A 21,357-nucleotide genomic window follows, 5' to 3' on the forward strand; every position below is an offset into this window, starting at 1 on the left:
AGGTATTGCTAGTTGGTTCGTGTATTGTGCTCTTCTAGGTCTTGTGGATTGATATCTACATATCGTGTCAGATAAATAAGAGGGAGCTGTGAGGTTGATACATTTGTGGGTGGTTGTGAGAATTTTGAAGGAGATACGGTCTTTGACTGGGAGCCAATGAGCTGCTATTCTGGCTTGTGTGATGTGTTCTCTTTTTGGTATGCTGAGGGCTGCTCTGAGAGCGTTGTTTTGAGTAGTTTGGAGCCTAGATAAGTTTTTTTGGGAGGTTCCGGCTAGGAGCGCATTACAATAGTCTAGCTTAGCTCCTATAGTTGCTCGGGTGATGGAGAGGCAGCTATCCTTGGTTAGGAATGGTTTTATTGCGTTAATGAGTTTAGTAGTAAGTGCTGAGGCCGAGACTATGGCGCTGACTTGTTTGTCCATGGAAAGTGTTGCGTCTATGTGAACCCCCAGTGTTTTGACTGAGGATAGGACAGGGATGATACAATTGTCTATGTTGAAATTGATGTATAGTGGGTTGAGGTTGGTGAGGGTGGATTTCTGTCCTAGAATGAGTATTTCGGTCTTGTCCCCGTTCAAGCAGAGGCCGTTAGTAGCCATCCATGCTTGTATGGTAGAGTAGATTTGCTGTAGTGTAGAGGCGTCTTGGTGATAGTTCCCTGTCAGGGGGAGGAGAACCTGCGTGTCGTCGGCATAGTTTGTGTACGTGATCCCTAGCGCATCTAGTTTATCAAATAATGGTTTGGTAAAGAGGTTATATAGCGTGGGGGCAGTACAGGAACCTTGTGGTACCCCACAGTGGATGATGGAGGGTGCAGCATGTGCTATGTTGGAGAACACTTTCATCGCTCTTCCCTCTAAGAATGATGTTACCCAGGATGCAGCGTCCTTTGAGAAGTGTGCTGCATGTGTCAGGTGGCTGGTAAGCGTAGTGTGGTCTACCAGATCAAACGCCGCTGATAGGTCAAGGAGGAGGAGGAGGAGGGCGGGCTTGCCTTTGTCTAGGATGTTGGTAATTTCATTTTTTAAGTCTAGAAGGGCGGTTTCAGTACCGTGTCCCTTGCGGAACCCGGATTGTCTTTTACCTAGGATTGCGTTCAGTTCAAGGTATAGTTGAATTTGTTTGTGGGCGGCCTTGTCAAGTAGTTTCAGGAGGAAGGGGACTGTGGTTATGGGTCGGTAGTTGTTAGGGTTAGCGGGGTCTAGGGTCGGTTTTTTTAAGAGAGGGCGGACCCAGGCCTCTTTAAGGCTGTCTGGGACTATGCCCGTTTTGAAGGATGCATTGATGAAGGCTGTGAGAAGGGGGGCGAGTGGTTCTGCGCAATCTTTGATGATTTTAGGGGGGCATACATCACCCTTACATTGTGATGGTTTGATGTGTCTGAGAATGTCAGTGACCTCGGTTTCTGAAATTTCGGTAAATGTAAATTTGGGCACATTTCTCACTTTTACATGAGGTTTTATCTGTGCATGTTCACTTTGTTTGGGTAAGGTTTTGAAGTGGTGGGATATTTTGTTTTGGAGGAGGTTTATTTTTGTAAGCATGGCTGATTGAATGCCTGTACACCATGCCTCGTCTTTGACGATCTCATCAGGACATGTAGGTGGTACGGTTAGCTCTTTGAATATATTGAAAAGTTCTTTGGAGTGGGAGTTGGCATTGGAAATGCGGTTGTTGTAAGTTTCTGATTTAGCACGGAAGATTGCGTCTTTGTATTTTTTTGCTATGGATTTGAAGTTAGCTTTTGTGGTATCGCATGGGTTAAGCTGCCAATTTTTTAGGGCTAGGCGTTTGTCTTTGCGCATGGTCTGGAGTTCCTGAGTGAACCAGGAATTGGAATGGAAGGATTTTTTTTCTTTTTTGATTTCTAGTGGGGCAGCAGTGTTGACAGCCATTGTGATGGTGTCTTTGAATATTTCTGCGAGGATGTTGGGGTCATCGGAGAATGGGGGCGCTAGGCAAGGTAGATTGAGGAGTGCACTGATATTGTCTGCAGTGAGTTTTTTAGCGCTTCTCGCTGCGGTCGCCGGCGCTTTAGTAGTCACTTTAGTGCTTATTAAGATAGGGATGTCAAATAGGAGAAGGTTGTGATCTGTCCATGGGAGGCTAGTATTGGAGGTGATGGCTGTGTTACAGTTGTGGTCTACGATCCAATCTAGGATGCGTCCTTTAATATGAGTAGGTGAGGTGCTCTTTTGAGAGAAGCCTAGGTCTTGGAGGTCCTTGGCTAGAGAGATAGCAGTTTTGTCCTTAGAGTCGTTGAATCCTAAGTTAAGGTCACCTATGAGTAATGATTTAGTGGATTTTTTAAAGTTGTTTCTTAGGAGGTGATTGACTTGACCTATGAAATTAGCGGTTGGGCCAAGTGGACGGTATATGGTGTGAATATTGATTGTGCTATTTGGAGAGAGTGCTAGTTTGACTGATAGGATGTCTATATTATCTTCCTCTTGGTGGGGTATGGCTCTGATGGGGAGGGTTTCTTTGTGGATAATGGCTACCCCCCCTCCTGTTCTGGCTATCCTGTCTTGTCTAAGGATGGCATACCCTTGTGGTAGGGCTAGTGAAATGGCTGGGCCTGAGGCTTCGTTAAGCCATGTCTCAGTGATAGCGAGTAAGTCTAGGTTATGGGTAGTTATTAGGTCATTTACTTCTAATGCGTGGGCATTTAGTGATCGTACGTTGATTAAGGCGCATTTGTAAGGCGTTGGGCAAGGGCAAGAGATTTTTGAAGGTATGGTGTGGGTGTCTGCTTTAGGTACAGTGGTATATTGAGAGAAGGAGTTACTGCTCGGTGTGGTGGGTGTGTGTTTAAATTTGTGGCATATGGATGTGTTGTCATGGATGTGAAGTGTGTGCACTTTATGGGTGCGTGAGCTAAGTCTGCTGTTTCTAAGTGGTATGTGTGTAGGAGTGGCATAGTGGTGGATAGGGATGGTGCGGGCTCGGAGTCTGTCTAATCTGAGGTTGAGGTTAGGTATCATTAGTGCTGTGTTATTTGGAGTGTGTGATGGCTTGGGCAAGGGGTCCGTTGGGTGTAATCGATGGTGCGGGCTGATTTGGTCGTGGTGGGGGTGCTTTACGGTCGAAGGGTGTGGTGAGGTCATAAATGTGAATAGCGTGCTAATTAAGCAGGTGAAGACGGGATGAGAGTACATAGCAAAATAGCAGTCTGCCTAGATTCCAATATCACAAAAAAGGGGCAAAATGCAGTGTTTAGGCAACAAATAGCAGTGTCAACCTGCCTAGATTCAATATCACAAAAAAGGGGCAAAATTCAGTGTTTAGGCAACAAAAATAGCAGTGTCAACCTACTTAGATTCCAATATCACAGAGTGGTGCAAAATGCAGTGATTAGGCAACAGATAGCAGTGCCAACCTGCCTAGATTCCATTATCACAAAAAAGGGGCAAAATGCAGCGTTTAGGCAACATATAGCAGTGTCAACCTGCCTAGATTCAATATCACAAGAAAGGGGCAAAATGCAGTGTTTAGGTAACAAATAGCAGTAGCAATCTACCTAGATTCAATATCACAAAAAAGGGGCAAAATGCAGTGATTAGGTAACAAATAGCAGTAGCAATCTACCTAGATTCAATATCACAAAAAAGGGGCAAAATGCAGTGTTTAGGCAACAAAATAGCAGTGTCAACCTGCTTAGATTCCAATATCACAGAGTGGTGCAAAATGCAGTGATTAGGCAACAGATAGCAGTGTCAACCTGCCTAGATTCCATTATCACAAAAAAGGGGCAAAATGCAGCGTTTAGGCAGTGTCAACCTGCCTAGATTCAATATCACAAAAAAGGGCAAAATGCAGTGTTTAGGTAACAAATGGCAGTAGCAATCTACCTAGATTCAATATCACAAAAAAGGGGCAAAATGCAGTGTTTAGGCAACAAAATAGCAGTGTCAACCTGCTTAGATTCTAATATCACAGAGTGGTGTAGAATGCAGTGATTAGGCAACAGATAGCAGTGTCAACCTGCCTAGATTCAATATCACAAAAAGGGGTAGAATGCCGTGTTTAGGCACAATAAGGGGCATTCAGATAGCATATAGCGGTGCAGGCAGTGTAACTGCATTGAATCACCGTATGGCTAGGGAGAGGTGCGTAGCCGTGGGTGAGCAAAACAAGTTATTAACACAATTGTCACGTGCTGTTCTTGGATGTAGGTGTGTAGGGCAACAGCCAGGTGGTAGGGTTTTGCGCATAGGGGGGAGTTAGCCAGCTTGTGGATCAGTGAGGCCGCGTGATTTGCTGCTGGTGGGCTTACCCGTTGACCTCAGGGGCTCCAAGGCGATGGTTAGTGGTCCTGGGGCAGCGAGTCCTCCAAGCTGGTGCTCTCCTGTGAGGGTCAGGGGGACTGGCAGAGGCAGAAACGGCAGGAAACAGGCTCGAAACAGGCAACAGCCTTGCCTTCGTGTGCCTTGGAGGGAGTGGGCCGGCTTCGCCTGCCGGCAGCCAATGGGGGTGAAGATAGGCCAGTAAGCCAATCAGATGGCTACTGGAAGCTGGATTAGGCCGAGGGGGCAGCAAGCATCGGGCGGGCGGCCATCTTTGAGTGATTAGGTACCTCGTGTACCTTAATGGCGGCAATGGGCTTGCTTGAGCCTTTTAGAGCAGGAGAGTAATGCAGTAGGAACTCTGCATTTAGAAATCAGCGTGTGCTCGCCTGCAGTAATATACAGGCTAATGTGGCAATTTTCCATCAAGTGCGCAGGAGACATCAGCGCTTACCGAATCTTCATGAGAACAGCTGGGCATGTGTGCGTTCCTCCGTGGGTCCGCTGCGCCTGCAGGGACATGGCCTGGAGCTCCTGCTCCTCGGAAGGTGGTGGGGGAGTGCTCTATTGGCTGCTCTATTCATATACATTTGTGGACTGGTTCAGGACGGCCTTAAGTCGGATGGGTACTGCAGCTAATCTAAAAATTCACCCCATTGTGAATATAAGCACTCTGCTCCAGACCTTACAGCTCTTTGCCTACATAAGTCCCTCTCAGAAGCTGACCATCTAATAAATCCCCCTGCCAATCTTTAAACACTGGAGCAGTATTACTCTTCCATTGCATTCCTATTAGACATTTCATTAGTATAAACCCCAATGTCTTCCCATCTTTTCGTGTAGTAATTTTCCCCAGCAAGTATACCTCTGAGTCATCCACTATTTCCCACCCCGTCATTTCCGCCAACTGACTATCAATTGCCATGTGGACGGATAAGACGGCACTCCCACATCATGTGCATAAAGTTTACAGTCTGTGACGAACATCTGGGGCATGCAGCTGAGCTCCCTGGGGTGAACCGATGTATCTGTTCCGGCGTCCGGTATACTCTGTACATATTTATACTGTATGAGTTTGAACCTAGCGTTAGTCGATACATCCTTCACATGTTGACGCTCCTTTTTCCATTTGACCTCATCCACGTCTACGCCCTACGCCCTAGGTCATTGCTCCATCGCTCTCTTAACTAGGATCTAGGGCTTGGTCGGCCAGCAACATCTTAGATATGTTTGAAATTCTCCTTCAACCTGCTGACAGAGCTTTAATCGTTGTTCCCACTGTGTGCTCAGGTGGCCTCTTGGGGAAGTCGGCTCATGTTTCTGGGAGTACCACCATTGTACCACAAAAACAAAGATCCCCCGAAGGTTCCACTTCAGGCAGATTTCCCAAACTGGAAGCAGTGTCCCCTTTATATAAATCGACCAGTGCTCTGCACTAATTCCCAGCCAATTCCCCCTTCCTGGTGCTGCTCAACAGCCCTTTTAATATACAATTGCCCCACAACGGAATATCATGTGCCACCACGTATTTACTCTTAAGCGGGTACAGTTTGGCCCATTATAATGCATCACCTTCAACAGAGCCGGCAACCCCATAGCTCTCGTCACTCCTGCCCACAGATGTTGTTCTCCCGTGATAACTTTCATCATCCTATTCGGGAGATCTAATGTAGTGTCTCCCCACCATGCTACCACATGTTGTAATGCGCTCTATAGCAGTACAGCCAGAAGCCTGGGGGACACAGCCCACCTCTCGCTATCAATTGCTTCTACTTGGTTAGGCGATTCTCTGGCTCTTATTACCCCAAAATAATGTAAATAGTATTGCGTCCAGCATCTTAATAAAATGCTGATATGACAATTGTCTGCATAACATTGTCTGCATAACCTGCAACCAATGCAACTCGGTAATAGAACCATCTTTGCCACGGCAATTTTCCCTATGAGTGATAGTGGGGTGGTTAGTCGATGTGGTTACTACCTGGTCCCAAATCCTAACGAGGTTAGGCACAATCTGAAAGAGTGTGGATGCACGCAGTGCAAGCTGATGGGATGGTGGGGCTGGGTGAGTGGGCACATATTATGCCATTCCCATCCCAGAGAGGCCCCCTTCTAGACTGCTGTTATTCTAGGGTGCTTCATTTGTCATTGTGTGTATTAAAGGGTAAACTTGTTCTTCCCCTTTTTCGAGCCTATAAACACTATGCGTGAACAGGTGCGTTATAAATGCCACATCATATATCCTATCATAATTGTAAAGCGCTCTGTTGCTTCACAAAGCTAGGTCTGCGCTCAGTAAATACCCTAATAATTTCTTCTAGATTTTCCCTGTATACCACTTCAAAGTCTGCATTCAACATTATTCCCAGATATTTGAAATATTCTGTGCTCACTTTGATAAACCAGATGGTGGGGCTGGGTGAGTGGGCACATATTATGCCATTCCCATCCCAGAGAGGCCCCCTTCTAGACTGCTGTTATTCTAGGGTGCTTCATTTGTCATTGTGTGTATTAAAGGGTAAACTTGTTCTTCCCCTTTTTCGAGCCTATAAACACTATGCGTGAACAGGTGCGTTATAAATGCCACATCATATATCCTATCATAATTGTAAAGCGCTCTGTTGCTTCACAAAGCTAGGTCTGCGCTCAGTAAATACCCTAATAATTTCTTCTAGATTTTCCCTGTATACCACTTCAAAGTCTGCATTCAACATTATTCCCAGATATTTGAAATATTCTGTGCTCACTTTGATAAACCAGAAGTGTCTCACTCACTAGTCCACGGGGGATCTGTCATCCAGGTGGCCAGGACACGGCCATCGCTTTTGGATCCATTTCCTGGGGGTGGACCTGTGTGGCAGGATCTCCTGGGTGAGGGGTCTTCTGGGAGTGGACACTGGATGGTGAGATGCAGTACCCCCTTCCCTGTAACACCCTTACCCTATCCTACCAGGTAGGATATTTAGGAACTCTACCTCCCCCTCCCACAACACAAACACCTTCCCACAGATAGTCAGTTTTCTCTCATAGCGGGCTAACACTGAGCCATATATCTGACGTGTCCCAATACAATGGTCAGGTGAGGTCAGGCAATTACTGACCATCGCACACACGTGACTTCCATTAAGCTCACCCACACGGATAAAAGGCGGAGCACGAGAGCACACTGAGCAAAGCACACGAGGTGACAGCAGTTTCGAGATGGCAGTTTAACAAAAGAGGAGAGACTGCAAAACAGAAGAGGATCGCAATTTCTCTTTACCTTTTTGACAAGGAAGCGTTACTTTCAGGAACCCTCGATTAGAACGTGTAAGACCAGGAAAACAAACTTAAGAATCCTGCATTGAGTGTCATACTCAGAGGGAGGTGGGGGCGGGGTGGTGAAAGGCCCTCCCCCATCAATAATCAAGGCAGGGAGTATCGCCAGCCACCGTGGTACCATCCTTTGCTCCAAGAGCAAAGCAGTATCAGTGAAATCAACATAGCCGGTGAGTTGGGGAGACTGATACAAGACCGGTCTATGTTGAAGCCAAGTTTGCAAGCAGCAACATTGTATGGCGGGCGCTGGAACGAACATTGTAAAAACTTGTCTGATAAGACACAAGTGATGTTGAAACTGCAGATGAGTGATTGAATTTTCAAAGCAAGATAACATACCTTAGAGTGGTCCGGCACTAGGTGGGTGCTCAATCAAAGGTCTCTGTAAGGTATTCAGCTGAGGAGTGATAAAAGTGAAAGTGAGAAAGAAGTTCTATCGAGAGGAGAGCGAGTAATTGTTAATCAAAGTGGTCCTGCGATGGGTTGAGCTAAATCCTGCGCCCATTCAAAGGTCTTCGATTTGTGGAGTAAAGAAGTTTTTGCACAGTTGGTCCAAACCCGGCAGAGGGAGATCAATTCAACATTTTGTGTTAAAGTGGGTCTGAGCCTGGCAGAGGGGCACCCGGGGGTGAACAGGAAATCACCAGAGAATTTGTACATGTGAAATCCTAAGCATAAAGGAACTTTGATGTTTGTCGTGTTGCATCAGGCCCTCTGACATAATGGCGAAGAGACTTTGGCACAGAAAGCCATAATGTTGAAGTTTTGAGCTGCATCCTCCTGCAAGAGAAGCCAGAGATGTGCTAAGCCAGAGATGTGCTAAGCCAGAGATGTGCTAAACTCTAGTGTGCTGCCTTGTCCCGTGTGGAAAACTTTGGGAAGGGCGTTTGGAAGGGGATCTAACGGCTCAGATATCCTGACATCATTTCTTGAACACTTTTCCTTTGCATAACATTGTTTCCCACACTATTTGTACTTGGAGGTAAGGATTGGAATTGGGTACTCTCTTATTTTGACAGACTCGACTAGGGCTGTTATTATTATTTAATGTTCGTAGCTTGCTCCCATCTTTAGGTTTAGGATTAGATAGGCTTTTTTCAAACCCACCCAATTGAAGTTCAATAAAAACCCTTGAACTGTGATCACTTGTGTCTGTCTTGCATTTTGATACCATGCCTTCCTTCTAACACCTTCAGGGGCAGTTTGTCTATCCCACCATCCTGGAAGCGGCTATAGCACTGACTTAGGCCAGTTAATACATAGACCAGTGTGACGATTCACTGGATCTCCTCGCTTCTCCACAAGGTGGAGCCCTTCCCTGTGAGGCTAGGGAGGTGAAGCTGCTACCTGATAGTCCGGCTAGGGGTGGTTAAAAAGCAGGGAGGACCTCACAAGGAGAGACTCCCCCTATGGGGACAAGGACTCCCGTTCTATGATGGAACTCACTAATTCTCCTTCACTAAAAACTATGAAACCCTTAAGATCTGTCAAGGTTCAGGCTGACCGTACTACAGTTACTCCTTCAGTTCTTCCTGTAAGATTAGACCCCATTCAAACATGATTTGTACTATGAAGGTACTACAGAACAACAGTCATACAGAACACTCATGTGAAAGATACTGGGGCGAGGTGCCCCAAGGAGACGAGTACACAACTAAATCCAGTGATTGAATATGGAACTCAGCTGGGTAGGCCCCAGCCCAACAAAACAAAAAGCAAAGAAATACTTAGTAAAGAGAGCAACAGGCGTGAAGTCTGGTCATCCCGGTAAAGAAGACTGGACGTTGCAGGAGCCACCCAGACACTGGGAGGATGACGGTCGCAGATCAGAAAGAGTCCTTCTATGGCCGAGCGAGGGTATTACCCGAATTGTTCGTTTGCAATTGTTCGAATGCACAATTGACCGAATTTAAAGGGTCACAATTGACCTTTTCACAATTGACTTTATATATATTTCTGATGTTTGTTAATCTGCTTAGAATCACATGCTGTGCATAGGTCCGACATCCAGTGGTCACTGCGGAGTATTGCATTTTGTTTTTCGTAGTCGAAGCTGTTTCTCCGCCGAGCAAGTTTTCGACGGAGGGGAAGAGGCGGAGGAGATCCTTCGGCGCTGCCGAACACGTGGCCGGGCCTTGCCGGCCAACATACAGTAGGGAGAGTGGGGGTTCGAAATTTTATCTTCTCTTTGAGAATGTCTTTCTTTCTCCCCTATCTTTCCCTTGGGGTTGTTATCACCAGTTATTATTGCCTAAGCTATGGAGAGGACACCTTTTAAGTTTTGCCCACGCTGTAGGGGCAAATACACTTGGAAGGATAAACACAAGCTCTGTAATCGTTGCTTGCCCCTCATCATAAAGAGGACAGCTGCGCGGCCTGTAAGCTCTTGAAACCAAGAACTCTTAAAGAACTAAAAGTTAAGAGGTGGGCGGACTACGCTATGTCGAAGTCAGTTTCCTCACCCGCCGCCGCTGTTACAGAAAGTGACGAGGAGGGTGATAACTCGAAGTCCGTCACGGAAGTCATTAACCCCCAGAAGGAGCGCTTGCGCTCCTCGACGTCCGTCCCCGACGGGCTCGGCTCACGCCCTGCTTATGGGGATGAACACCCGGCGACAAGGACGCACATAGGCCCCATAAGACTAAACACACAACCCACGGCTCTTCTTCGTCGAGGACGAAGGATCCATCAGCGCCGAAGGGGACGCAGGGCACTCCGGCGTCTACTTCAGACCGTAAAGGTCTCAAGCCCCACCCGCAAACGCAGCCGCGACCAGCGATTGGGCTTTCATCAAACACGGGCGCTACCTCAAAATCATCCGACGTAACGCTCCATAGAGCGGCCGTCGAGGAACAACGCGCAACGCAGGCAACGTCGACACCAGAGCCCTCGACTGACAAACTCGTTGTCGAGAGCCTGGCGAGAATTGTTTCCGAAGACAAACGTACGCGGACGACGAAACAAACGTTGAATACCGCGCCGAAAAAGCACAAAAGTAGCCAGGAACAGCCCCCTTCATCTAAGGGCACTTCTGAACTACCAGAGGGCTTTTCAGAGGGAGACGGAAACCTCTCCTCGACGTTGTGGGAGCGTTCTAAGCGTTTTGAAGCTGAAAACACTGATTTCCCCCCTCTAGACTATTCAGGGGTACCCCATGAGACCCTTGAAAGACTCCATTCTTGTATGGAGAAAATGGAAAGGTTTTTGGGAAGCCAAGACACACCCACACACAAAAGACAAAGAGAATGGCCCCAGGATGACCCTAGGGTCAAGATTCCTAGGCTGTTTCCCCCTTCCACAGACGTATAAGACCTCACTGAAGAGGAGCAATACCTCCAGGAAGATGAGGAGTGTTTGGGTGGAGAGGAAGAACATGAGGAAGAGGGGTTCGAAGAAGATCCTTACACTACTGCAGGAGCTTTTGAAGAAGATACAGCTACCTCGCAGCCCTGGCAATCCCCATCAGTGCAGCCTTGGCAATCCCCATCAGTGCACTCAGACCCTGATGTCTTTCACCCTTCTCCTCTCAAGGATTCACATATTGGGAACACCTCTCCCATAGATGACCAACCTTCACTCAATGCACTATTGCGCAAGGCAGCAGCGCATTTTGAGATAGACACAGGGGAAACTCTTCCTGACATAGACTTTGTAGAGAAAGTTATTAAAGAAAAAGCCCCTGTTAGCCAGTCTATTCCGCTCCTGGCTTCTATAAAGAGAAGAATATCTCCTTCCCTTTCCAATCCTGCCTTAGTAAGAGGGGTCAACCCTCAAATAGAAAAGCTCTTCAGCCCTTCATCCTCTGACCCTTTGTACATCAGAGGACATTCTATTCCGGACTCCCTCGTAGTTACTAATACAAGAAAAAGAGCGGGGGTACCACTATCCACTAGTGAGGCACCACCTGACAAAGAGGGCAAGAAGCTCTATGCACTTGGAAAGAGAATCACAACCTCCGCCGCCTTCTCAACTAGGATTGCAAATAACAATTCCCTACTAGCTAGCTACGCGGATGCACAGTGGAGCAAGCTGCGCAGCGAAGCAGAGGACGCACCAGAACCCCTGCGTTCACGCCTGTTAGCTATAATATCAGAGGGAACTCTTGTAAACCAGGGCATCGTAAAGAACTCCTTAGATGCCGCAGAGACGGCTGGCCGTTCCCTGGTTCAGGGAATACTTCTCAAACGCCATGTCTGGCTACGCAATTCTGGATTTAAGCCGGAAACCCAAGCGTCCCTGATAAATAAGCCCATAGAACAAACACATCTGTTTTGGAAATCAGTTGATGAGGCCCTAGAACATGTGAAGAAAGAGTTTGATACCATCAAGACATTTGACCAAATTTCTAGGCCCCCTAACAGAGGCGGCTATGGCAATAGACGCTCCTTTCGTGGCCTACGCCAGCAGCAAAACCAACAGCAATTTTACTCTGCTACCAACTGGCCCTCTAACCAGGGTAACAACACCCAGTTCAGTCAAAGAGGCCAACGGCGTGGCAAAGGAAGATGTTGCGGCTCCAGCCCCAAAGGTTCCACGCCCAATACCAACAAATGACCCGAAGATTCGGGTCCCATCCCATGCATCACCGGTCGGAGGCCGGCTAACATCGTTCCTATCAGCATGGGAGGGAATATCGTCAGACCGCTGGGTATTATCCACCATAGCCCACGGATACTGCATCAAATTCAACGGTTCCCCGAAGTACAGACCCCCACGGAACCGACGCATAACACCGGAACACCTCACCATTCTTCTTCAAGAAGTAGAAGAGCTACTGAAAAAAGAAGCTATAGAGGCTGTTCCCCTATCTCAGGTAACAGAAGGTATTTATTCAGTGTACTTCCTTGTACCCAAAAAGGACTTAACCATGCGCCCTGTATTAGATCTGCGCCCAGCGAACAACTTTGTCAAACCCCAAAAGTTTTGTATGGTGACCTTGCAGGAAGTAATCCCACTGTTATCACAAGGGGATTATATGACAACGCTAGACATGAAAGATGCATACTTTCATATTTTAATGTTGCCAGCACACAGAAAATACCTAAGGTTCAAGATAGAGAACAAACACTACCAGTTCAGAGTACTACCCTTCGGGATAGCTTCTGCACCAAGGGTATTCACAAAAGTACTGGCAGTAGCAGCGGCCCACCTGCGCAGGTTATCCATCCCAGTATTCCCTTACCTCGACGACTGGCTCATAACAGGGGATTCTTACGAAACATGCTTCTCCAATACCCAAAAGACCGGAGACCTTTTGTACCAACTGGGCTTCTCCATCAACGAAATGAAATCCAGCATAGACCCCAACCAAGTCAAACAATTTTTAGGGGCTCTAATTCGAACAAAGGACGGCCTCTTCTTCCCCTCCAACGAGAGGGTCCAAAACATGCTGTTTCAGATCCCCCATTATGTGGCAGGTCGAGAGGTGATGGTACGCAAAGCAATGCGCTTGCTAGGGATGATGGCATCATGTATTTATTTGGTACCTCACGCGCGCCTGCGCATGCGCCCAATGCAAGAGTGGCTCAACAGCCAGTGGTGTCAGGCCAGCGGACAATGGGACGATCTAGTGGTGGTCTCGCAGGCCTTAGTTCTCTCGCTACGGTGGTGGACAAAAAAGAACCTGTTATTAGGGAAAACTTTTGCCACACCCGCAGTGGAAGCCACTCTAACCACAGACTCCTCCCTCACAGGATGGGGGGCTCACCTATCCCATCAGACTGCTCACGGAGCGTGGACTCCGAGCTTAGCATCCAAGCATATAAACCTGCTGGAACTTCTAGCGGTGTTCAAAGCACTGAAAGCCTTTCAGGAACACCTACAAGGAAAGACAGTGATGGTCCTCACAGACAGCACCACAGCCATGTACTACCTCAACAAGCAAGGGGGCACTCACTCTCCAGGACTGTCCAAGCTGTCCCAGAATATATGGAAGTGGGCTCTCAAACACAACATGTTCCTACTATCACAAAATGTACCAGGGGAACTCAATCTGCTAGCAGACAAACTCAGCAGAGACTTCCCCCTGCCCGAAGAGTACGAATGGCAATTGCACGAAGACATCGTCTTAGACGTCTTCACGCAATGGGGATTCCCGGAAATAGACCTGTTCGCAACTATGTAAAACTCACAATGCCAAAGTTACGCCTCCAGGTACCCCCAGAACCAGTCCAAGGGGAACGGTCTGTCGATTCAATGGTCAGGGAAATTTGTTTACGCCTTTCCCCCGACTCCCCTTCTCAACAAAGTGGTGCACAAGATGCACCAGGAGCAGGTTACCATGTTACTAGTGGCCCCAATGTGGGCCCGGCAGCCATGGTTCGCTCACTTGATGGAGATGTCGTTATCTCCCCCAGTGAAACTTCCCTGCCCGTACAACATGCTGTCACAGGACACGGACAGGACACTGCATCCATGCCCTCAGACCATGAACTTAGCAGCCTGGCTCCTGAGATCGTAGAATTTGGACATTTACAACTCCCGCAGAGATGTATGGACATCCTCAGGGAAGCCAGAAAACCTAATACTCGCCACTGCTATTCTAGCAAGTTGAAAAGATTTGTCATCTTGTGTAGAATTAAGAGCATCAACCCAGTTGACTGCTCTCCCACTAACATTGTTCTGTACTTGACCCATTTACTGGATTCAGGTCTAGTCTTCAATTCCATTAAAGTCCACCTAGCGGCACTTTCTGCATACACCACTTCCCAACTTAAAGTGTCGTGGTGGAAGATACCAGTTATCAAGGCCTTCATGGAGGGGGTAAAGAGAATACACCCTCCGATAGCTAACCCAGCTCCCGGATGGGACTTAAATGTGGTACTTTCTAGACTCATGGGCCCGCCTTTCGAACCCATGCACAAGGCAACTCTTAAAGACCTCACTCTTAAGACTGCTTTCCTAATAGCTATCACCACCTCCATTAGGAGAGTAAGTGAACTACAGGCTCTTTCTGTACTAGACCCCTTCGTAACAGTTCACAAGGATAAGGTGGTTCTACGCACACACCCAAGGTTTGCACCAAAATTCATATCGAAATTTCATGTAAACCAGTCAATAGAACTACCAACGTTCTTTCAAAACCCTTCCAGCTTGGGAGAAAAAAGTCTGCATACACTGGATGTACGCAGAGCTGTCATGTTCTACATGGAAAGAACCAGACCACTAAGAAAGACTAATCAGTTCTTTGTCTCGGTGGCAGCAGGAAGAGAAGGAGATGCAGTTTCAAAGTCCACTATATCTAGATGGATTGTTCAATGCATCACTCTCTGTTACACTCTTGCTAAGAGAGAACTACCCTTCAAGCCAAGAGCACATTCCACTCGAGGCACTGGGGCTTCCATAGCATTCATTGCAAATGTTCCCCTTGAGTCCATCTGCAAAGCGGCTACCTGGAGTTCTGTGCACACCTTTACAAAACACTACTGTCTAGATGCACACTCTAAATCTGACTCCCAGGTGGGACAGGCAGTATTAAGACATCTTTTCTCTACTGTTCCTTCTCATAACCCACCGCCAACTCTGGGTACTGCTCGCTAGTCTATGCACAGCATGTGATTCTAAGCAGATTAACAAACATCAGAAGACAATACATTACTTACCGTAAAAGCATTTCTGATGGTTGTATCTGCTTAGATTCACATGCGCCCACCCTTCCTCCCCGCTCGGATGGAAGGAACATAGACATCCTTTTCTATATTTCTCTCTTTTCTGTACTCACTCACGTCTAGAAGGCTCCCTCAGGGCAGAAAAATACAAACAGAGGGACCTCGACGCGTGAGGGATTGTGGGTACAACGCACGTCACTATAGGGATAGTGTTACAGACACGCCTTGTCGACGTCCCCTTTTCGACTACGAAAAACAAAATGCAATACTCCGCAGTGACCACTGGATGTCGGACCTATGCACAGCATGTGAATCTAAGCAGATACAACCATCAGAAATGCTTTTACGGTAAGTAATGCATTGTCATATATATATATAATATATATATTTTTTTTTTTTGAGGCTTGTGGAATCTGCTTAGATCACATGCTGTGCATAGGCCGACATCTAGTGGAAGCTGCGGAGTATTACAGTTTGTTTTTCGAAACTCGAAAATGGGCGTCGACACAGGGCGTGCCAGTAATACTATCCCTAGTGTGACGTCCACTGTACCCAAGATCCCTCACGCGTCTAGGATCCTCAGATTGTTTTTTTCCGCCATACTGGTCGGAAGCATTTTGCGGAGTCCCCTGGCCTTAGCCATACCTTTGCTAAAAATTTAAAATAATAATCTATTGACATCCTTCCCCACCCCAACGTCGAACTTCGACACTCGACGCCGGCTGGAGAAGAAATCGACCGTCGGCTGCTGCACGACGGATTTGGGCCTCGGAAGGCCGCTGGCCTCGCCCCAGGCCTTGGAAGGCCTCTGGCCTCGGCCCTGCAAGTAGGGAGAGTGGGGGGTGGTACATACTCTACACTCTTGGTATATAGGTACACCTTATACATTTCCTACACTTAACAGCCCGCTGCCTCAAGGTGCGTATGGAGGGTACCCCTTTTCAATTCTGCCCCAAGTGCAATCGCAAATACCCTTGGGTCGACAGGCACGCCATATGCAATCTCTGCTTGCCGAGGGACCACCCCAAAGCGAACTGCAGAGCGTGTAGTAGGTTTAAACCTAAGACACTTAAGGACCGTTCGACGAAGCGTTGGGCCCAACACGCCAGGCAGGCAGCCATGGCAGCGGAGGGCGCCTGCAGCGACGCCGTACTTTCGGACGGCGAGGGCATTACGGCGTCGAAAGACAGCCGAGCGCAGGTCCCCGACCTCGGAAGGTCATCCGGCAGGGCGGCTATGGGGAAGACCCCCGGCGACACAAGCGCTTCACATACTACACACACTAAACACACTAAGTCCAACCGAGACTCGACGTCGAGTTCTCGGAAAGAGGCACAAACAAAACGGCCTGATTCGGTGTCCTCTGGGCGCTCTCGATCAAGATGGCCGCATGATTCCAGGCAATCATCCACTCTTGCCAAGAGTGCCTCGCTCCCTAGGCTAACAGAAGTTTGATCGTCGGAAGACGACTTCCACCCCCAGGCTGCGCTCCAGGAGTCGGAGCCCGCAGTTAAAACCAGCGAGGCCCCACCCTCGAAGGACAGTGACACCACCCCCGATCCTCGACGTCAGGCGTCGAAAACCTCCGGAGCCACTGAAGGAAGGGAAAACATTTTTCCACTCACGGGGAGGGGGGGAAAACAGCAGAAGAAACAACCTTTGCACTCTTCCACACCTGTGAAACACACCACCCCCCCTAAACAGACAGACAAAACCAGGTCTGCTGATATGTCTAAAACCAGCAAAGCTACTCAAGATAAATCCCATAGACTTGCTGAGAGAGTCATCCCCAGTTCCAAAAAATGCTCCAGTGAAGACATAGATAGGGTCATGTCAAGAATGTCTTCTTTGGCAGATTTTTATGATAAAAATCCAGAACATTTCCTCTCATATGATCCACAGGGGGTGACACCCTCAGGCTCTACTGATCCAATCCCCCCCCCCCCGAGTAAGAAGCCCCGGTTTGAAACTCAGATGAGGTCAGAACCCTTTGAGGTAGAACCATACGCAAGACCATACTCACTGTATCAAGGAGAGGCTTCCTTTTGTGAGGACCAAGAATTTGGTATGATAGAAGAGCAAACCGGGACAGGCTACTATGGGGATGATGAGGACCAGGAAGAGGAGGACCCGGAAACCTACAGAGTAGATTCCCCGGTAGAGAACGAAGCCCCGGTTACCGACTCCCCGGTCGATAACCAACCCCTCCTAAACGAGGTTCTCGCACGCGCAGCAGAACACTTCCACATTGACACCCACGGTGTCCAGGAGGAAAGGGACTTCGCAGAAGAGTTAGTGGGAGAAAGGAGGCCTGTTGCCCAGACCATCCCTATCCTTAAGTCCATTCAGCAGAGAATAGATCCGTCCCTGGTGAACCTGAACCTCACCAGAGCAGTCAATCCCAGGGTTAAAAAAACTTTTCAGGGCAGCCCAGTCTGACCCTCTCTATATAAGAGGACATCTGAAGCCAGACTGCCCTTTTTACACTGTTCTTCATAGTGCTGAAATTTCCAGGTTGAGTTGCCTCTGCTTACTCTCTTAAAAAACGTTAAAATTAAAGTAGTATTAATGTAGCAGGCACTATGATGTTACAAGGAAAAAAAGGACCCAGTAAGTGATAAAACTGGGTGTGCTTTAGACTGGGAAGCCGAGATGATGGTCGAGGTCTGCTGAACTCAGATTGAATAGGAAAGAAAAGATGAAAGGAAAAAAAAGCATTCTGAGAAACACTGAAACATGCATGTAAGAGCAGCCATCTGCGGACAGCTGCAAACATCAGCTTGTCAACTTTTCCCCAACTTCCCCCTGGGCTTTGCCCAGGTCATGTCAAATAGTCCAAAGACTGATGGGCAAGCCAAAGGGGCGTGTCCAGGGACTGTGGAGCAGTGAAGGATGGAAACGGACCCAGCCGAACAGCCAAGGCAGAGCTGGCAGGTGAGTTATTGGGCTGCTTCCTGCAGGGAGCAGCATTTGATTTCTTCACCCGCCTTCACAAACAAGGCTATGTGACTAAAGGTCCAGCCTGCAGTCTGCAGCAGATGAAATGACCCAGGTCCGGCTTAGGCACACTGGCACACCGTCCCACGGTGCAGTGCACCCACCACCGAAGAACAAGCTTCAGACAGCAGCAACTCAACTTTGCCCATACTTCCTCGTGATCCCTACAGCATTGTCCAGGGCGGGGCGAGTGTTAGGGTACAAGCCTTGCCTCCATGTGATTGAACTTTGATGCATGCCCTTTTCCTCACTCAAGGGTCACAGTGTGGGGTATTTCTCTTCCCCCCCCCTTAGTGGCAATTGCACCATCTTGCTTGAACTATTCCTCATCGTCGCTCTATGTGGCCAACTGCTGAAGTTATTGAAACATGCCTACTGTCTGCTGTGCGGCTCCCTGCACTGTGCCAATTTCCATGGAATGTTCTCCATGAACTGGACACCCTCTTGTTACCTTGGTTTTTCTGGCTTCTATTTGCAATCTCTAATGCAGAGAAGATTTCAATTGGCCCAATGTGACTGAAATCAGTTAGACACATGCATATAACAAATGCCTGTAGTGTGACATCCGGTTGGCATTTCAATTAGACCGCTTAGGCCCAGGACAGGATGATTTTGTCTCTGAATTATGCCTGATATTGCTCTTTAATGTGGTTCAGCAGCTTGAATGAAATTAAGCAATTGTCAAAATACTGAACTTGATTGACAAACCAGCAGCCAAGGCTGTTTTCAGTGCTTTTCTCGCCTCTGCTTGGTGTGCATGGCCTGTTCTATACTGCTTTCTTTTTATTCAGCTACCCATGGCACCGTTTCTTATTCCAAATTATAATTGCTTTGTTTGCAGTATGTGTTTTTATGTATCCCTACTATTACCTTGTTCTCATATCACCAAGTAGACTTTGGACTATGTGCTGCTTAATTCTGTGACACTGACTTAATAGACAAATGTGCCTTTCCTGGCAAGCCAAGACACCTGGGAGACACAATCCTGTACAAACTGTCCCTTAACATGACAACTAGTCCCTTCAAAGCTAATAGTCGTGGGGGCATTCACATGGACAGCTCAAGCGCCAACCAGTCTCTGATACCTTTGTGCGCAGGGAGGCAAAGTGGCATTTGCAGGTCTGTGTGCGTAAGACTACTTTAGGGCAGGGTGTAGGGCGCTCCCCTTAGCGCGGAGCCAGTCTAAACCCCGTTAAGAATAGGAATCATGTTGTGGGTGGTGTGAACAATGTATTTGAGAATAAAGCAGGGCTGGAGCTGATCTTAGTATGACAATACATACCCAATGTGTTTAGATAAGGAAGGAGCGTTTGCAACGGGAATCCTGTTTTGGATATGAATATAGTGCATCTTTTTGCAATGGACCAAGAGGTGTAGTTCTACTGTGGTGATGCAAATGTTACTTAGATCAGTAGCATGGTATGGAACTGATCTCTTGGGACCTTCGTGTGTGCCTGTGTAGGATTCTTTCAACCAAGAAGTGTAGAGTTTTTGTCACCTAGCCTAGAGCAGTGTTAATGTATGTTTAGAGCAATGGACATTTTGTGGCTAGAATTCTGGCAATGAGCAACTTGTACAATGTTTTAGACTAGGAAGTGGAATGTGAAACTGCTCTCTGGAGGCTATAAAGAATGTTGGAACAGTGCATGGAACCGGTTATTGGTCTGAACTTGTTTTAGGATGTCTTTACAACACCAGGCTGGTTGTAGAGCTGGTCTCCTTTTAGACATTTTTAATGTCTTTGCTGCAGGGAATAAGGTGTGGAGATGGTGTCGTTGCCAGGTGTTGTTTATAATTTGAGCATGAGGCAGCCTTGGGTTATCCTTGTTGGGTGGCGAGGGTATACGTAGAATATCAGGCAGCCTGTGTGTGCGTGAAGCAGGGTCTGGGACTGATCTAGTCTGGCAATTAAGGAACATCATTTATTTTGATCAGAGAGCAGCGTTTGACCCTTTACACCTAGTCTGGAGATGGGTTTGTAAAATAATATGTGGAGCTGATCTCTTATGTTAAATCTTTAACCCTTGGTACATACTATGTAGCTGGTTACCTGGCCTGGGGCAGTATTTAATAGATCTTTCCAGCAGGAGGCATTGTGTGTAGCTTGGATGCGCGTATTGCAGTAGATGGAAGATGTGTTTAGAGCAAGAGGTGGGGTGTGAAGCAGGTATCTAGATGCCTAACGCTATGCTAAATCGGGTAGTGGAGCTGGTCTACTGTAAAATATGTCTTTAAAGTACTAGGTACGATGTGCATCTGATGTAATGTACGTCTGCAGGGCGGATGTCTTTAGGGCTGCAGCAAGCAGGGTTTGGCGCTCCTACCGTGCTATTAGGTTGTGCATACGGTGGTGTCAGCAGGGGGTAAGGTGTGGAGCTGTTCTCATGGTTGGGGCTGTGTACACAAAGCCTTTAGAGCCTCGAGGCAAAGGGTTTGGTTTCTAGATGCATGTCCTGGCTCTCGTGAATATGGCAGTCTTGTCCTCTTATTGGATGCAAAGGGTGGGATTACAGGTGCTTTATAAAGGCCAGTTAGAGGCCACTGTTCACAATTGAGCCTTTGCTCCATATGCACCATTGTTGATGTCATTTGTTCTGTTTTCTTATCCACAGAGACTAAAGTTGCTGAAGAAGCCCAAGAGCGGACATATGATAGTTCCACCTACAAAAACCTCCAGCATCATTCATTCACCCCCTATACCTTTGTTGATATTGAACTGGAGCTCTCCAAATTCCGCCTTCCTCAGCCGTCATCCGGCAGACAATCGCCACAACACTAACGACTTCAGTAAGAGGACCTTGAGATGCAGACTGTACCTCCCCAAGAGGATGAAGATGTGGTGCAGTAAAGCCCATCCCCATAGACTCGCCAGAAGCCATACCTTCCCTTGTAAATAAAGATGCTTTTGAAATCACTGCTTTTTCGTGGATTTTTTTACATTCTTTTAATCATTTTTAAAAGCCACTCTGTTACATTTGCACGTTTGTTTTCACCAGTAACTGCTCCATGGAGACATTTGCCTATAAATACAGTAAATGGAAACCCTGAACACTTTTAACCCCGCCCCAAAACGCTGACTATGTAAGCAGTACGAGAGATCAGAAGACCACTGAACCATCCACCTCACATTAGGGCAATAACACCAATG

General features: G+C 47.5%; 1 protein-coding gene across 1 annotated transcript in view; it reads left to right on the forward strand.

Moving 5' to 3' along the window:
• Nucleotides 1-21,123, forward strand: part of NDUFV3 (NADH:ubiquinone oxidoreductase subunit V3) — a 157,271-nt gene extending 136,148 nt beyond the window's left edge. Inside the window, exon 4 of the mRNA XM_069635658.1 lies at nt 20,822-21,123. Within this exon, the coding sequence (XP_069491759.1) occupies nt 20,822-20,988 (167 nt within the window). The 3' untranslated portion in view covers nt 20,989-21,123. The remainder of the gene's footprint in view (nt 1-20,821) is intronic.
• Nucleotides 21,124-21,357: the final 234 nt, after the last annotated feature.

This window comes from Ambystoma mexicanum, chromosome 7p (assembly GCF_040938575.1).
Source record: "Ambystoma mexicanum isolate Mex_15411 chromosome 7p, UKY_AmexF1_1, whole genome shotgun sequence".
Lineage (NCBI taxonomy): Eukaryota > Metazoa > Chordata > Amphibia > Caudata > Ambystomatidae > Ambystoma > Ambystoma mexicanum.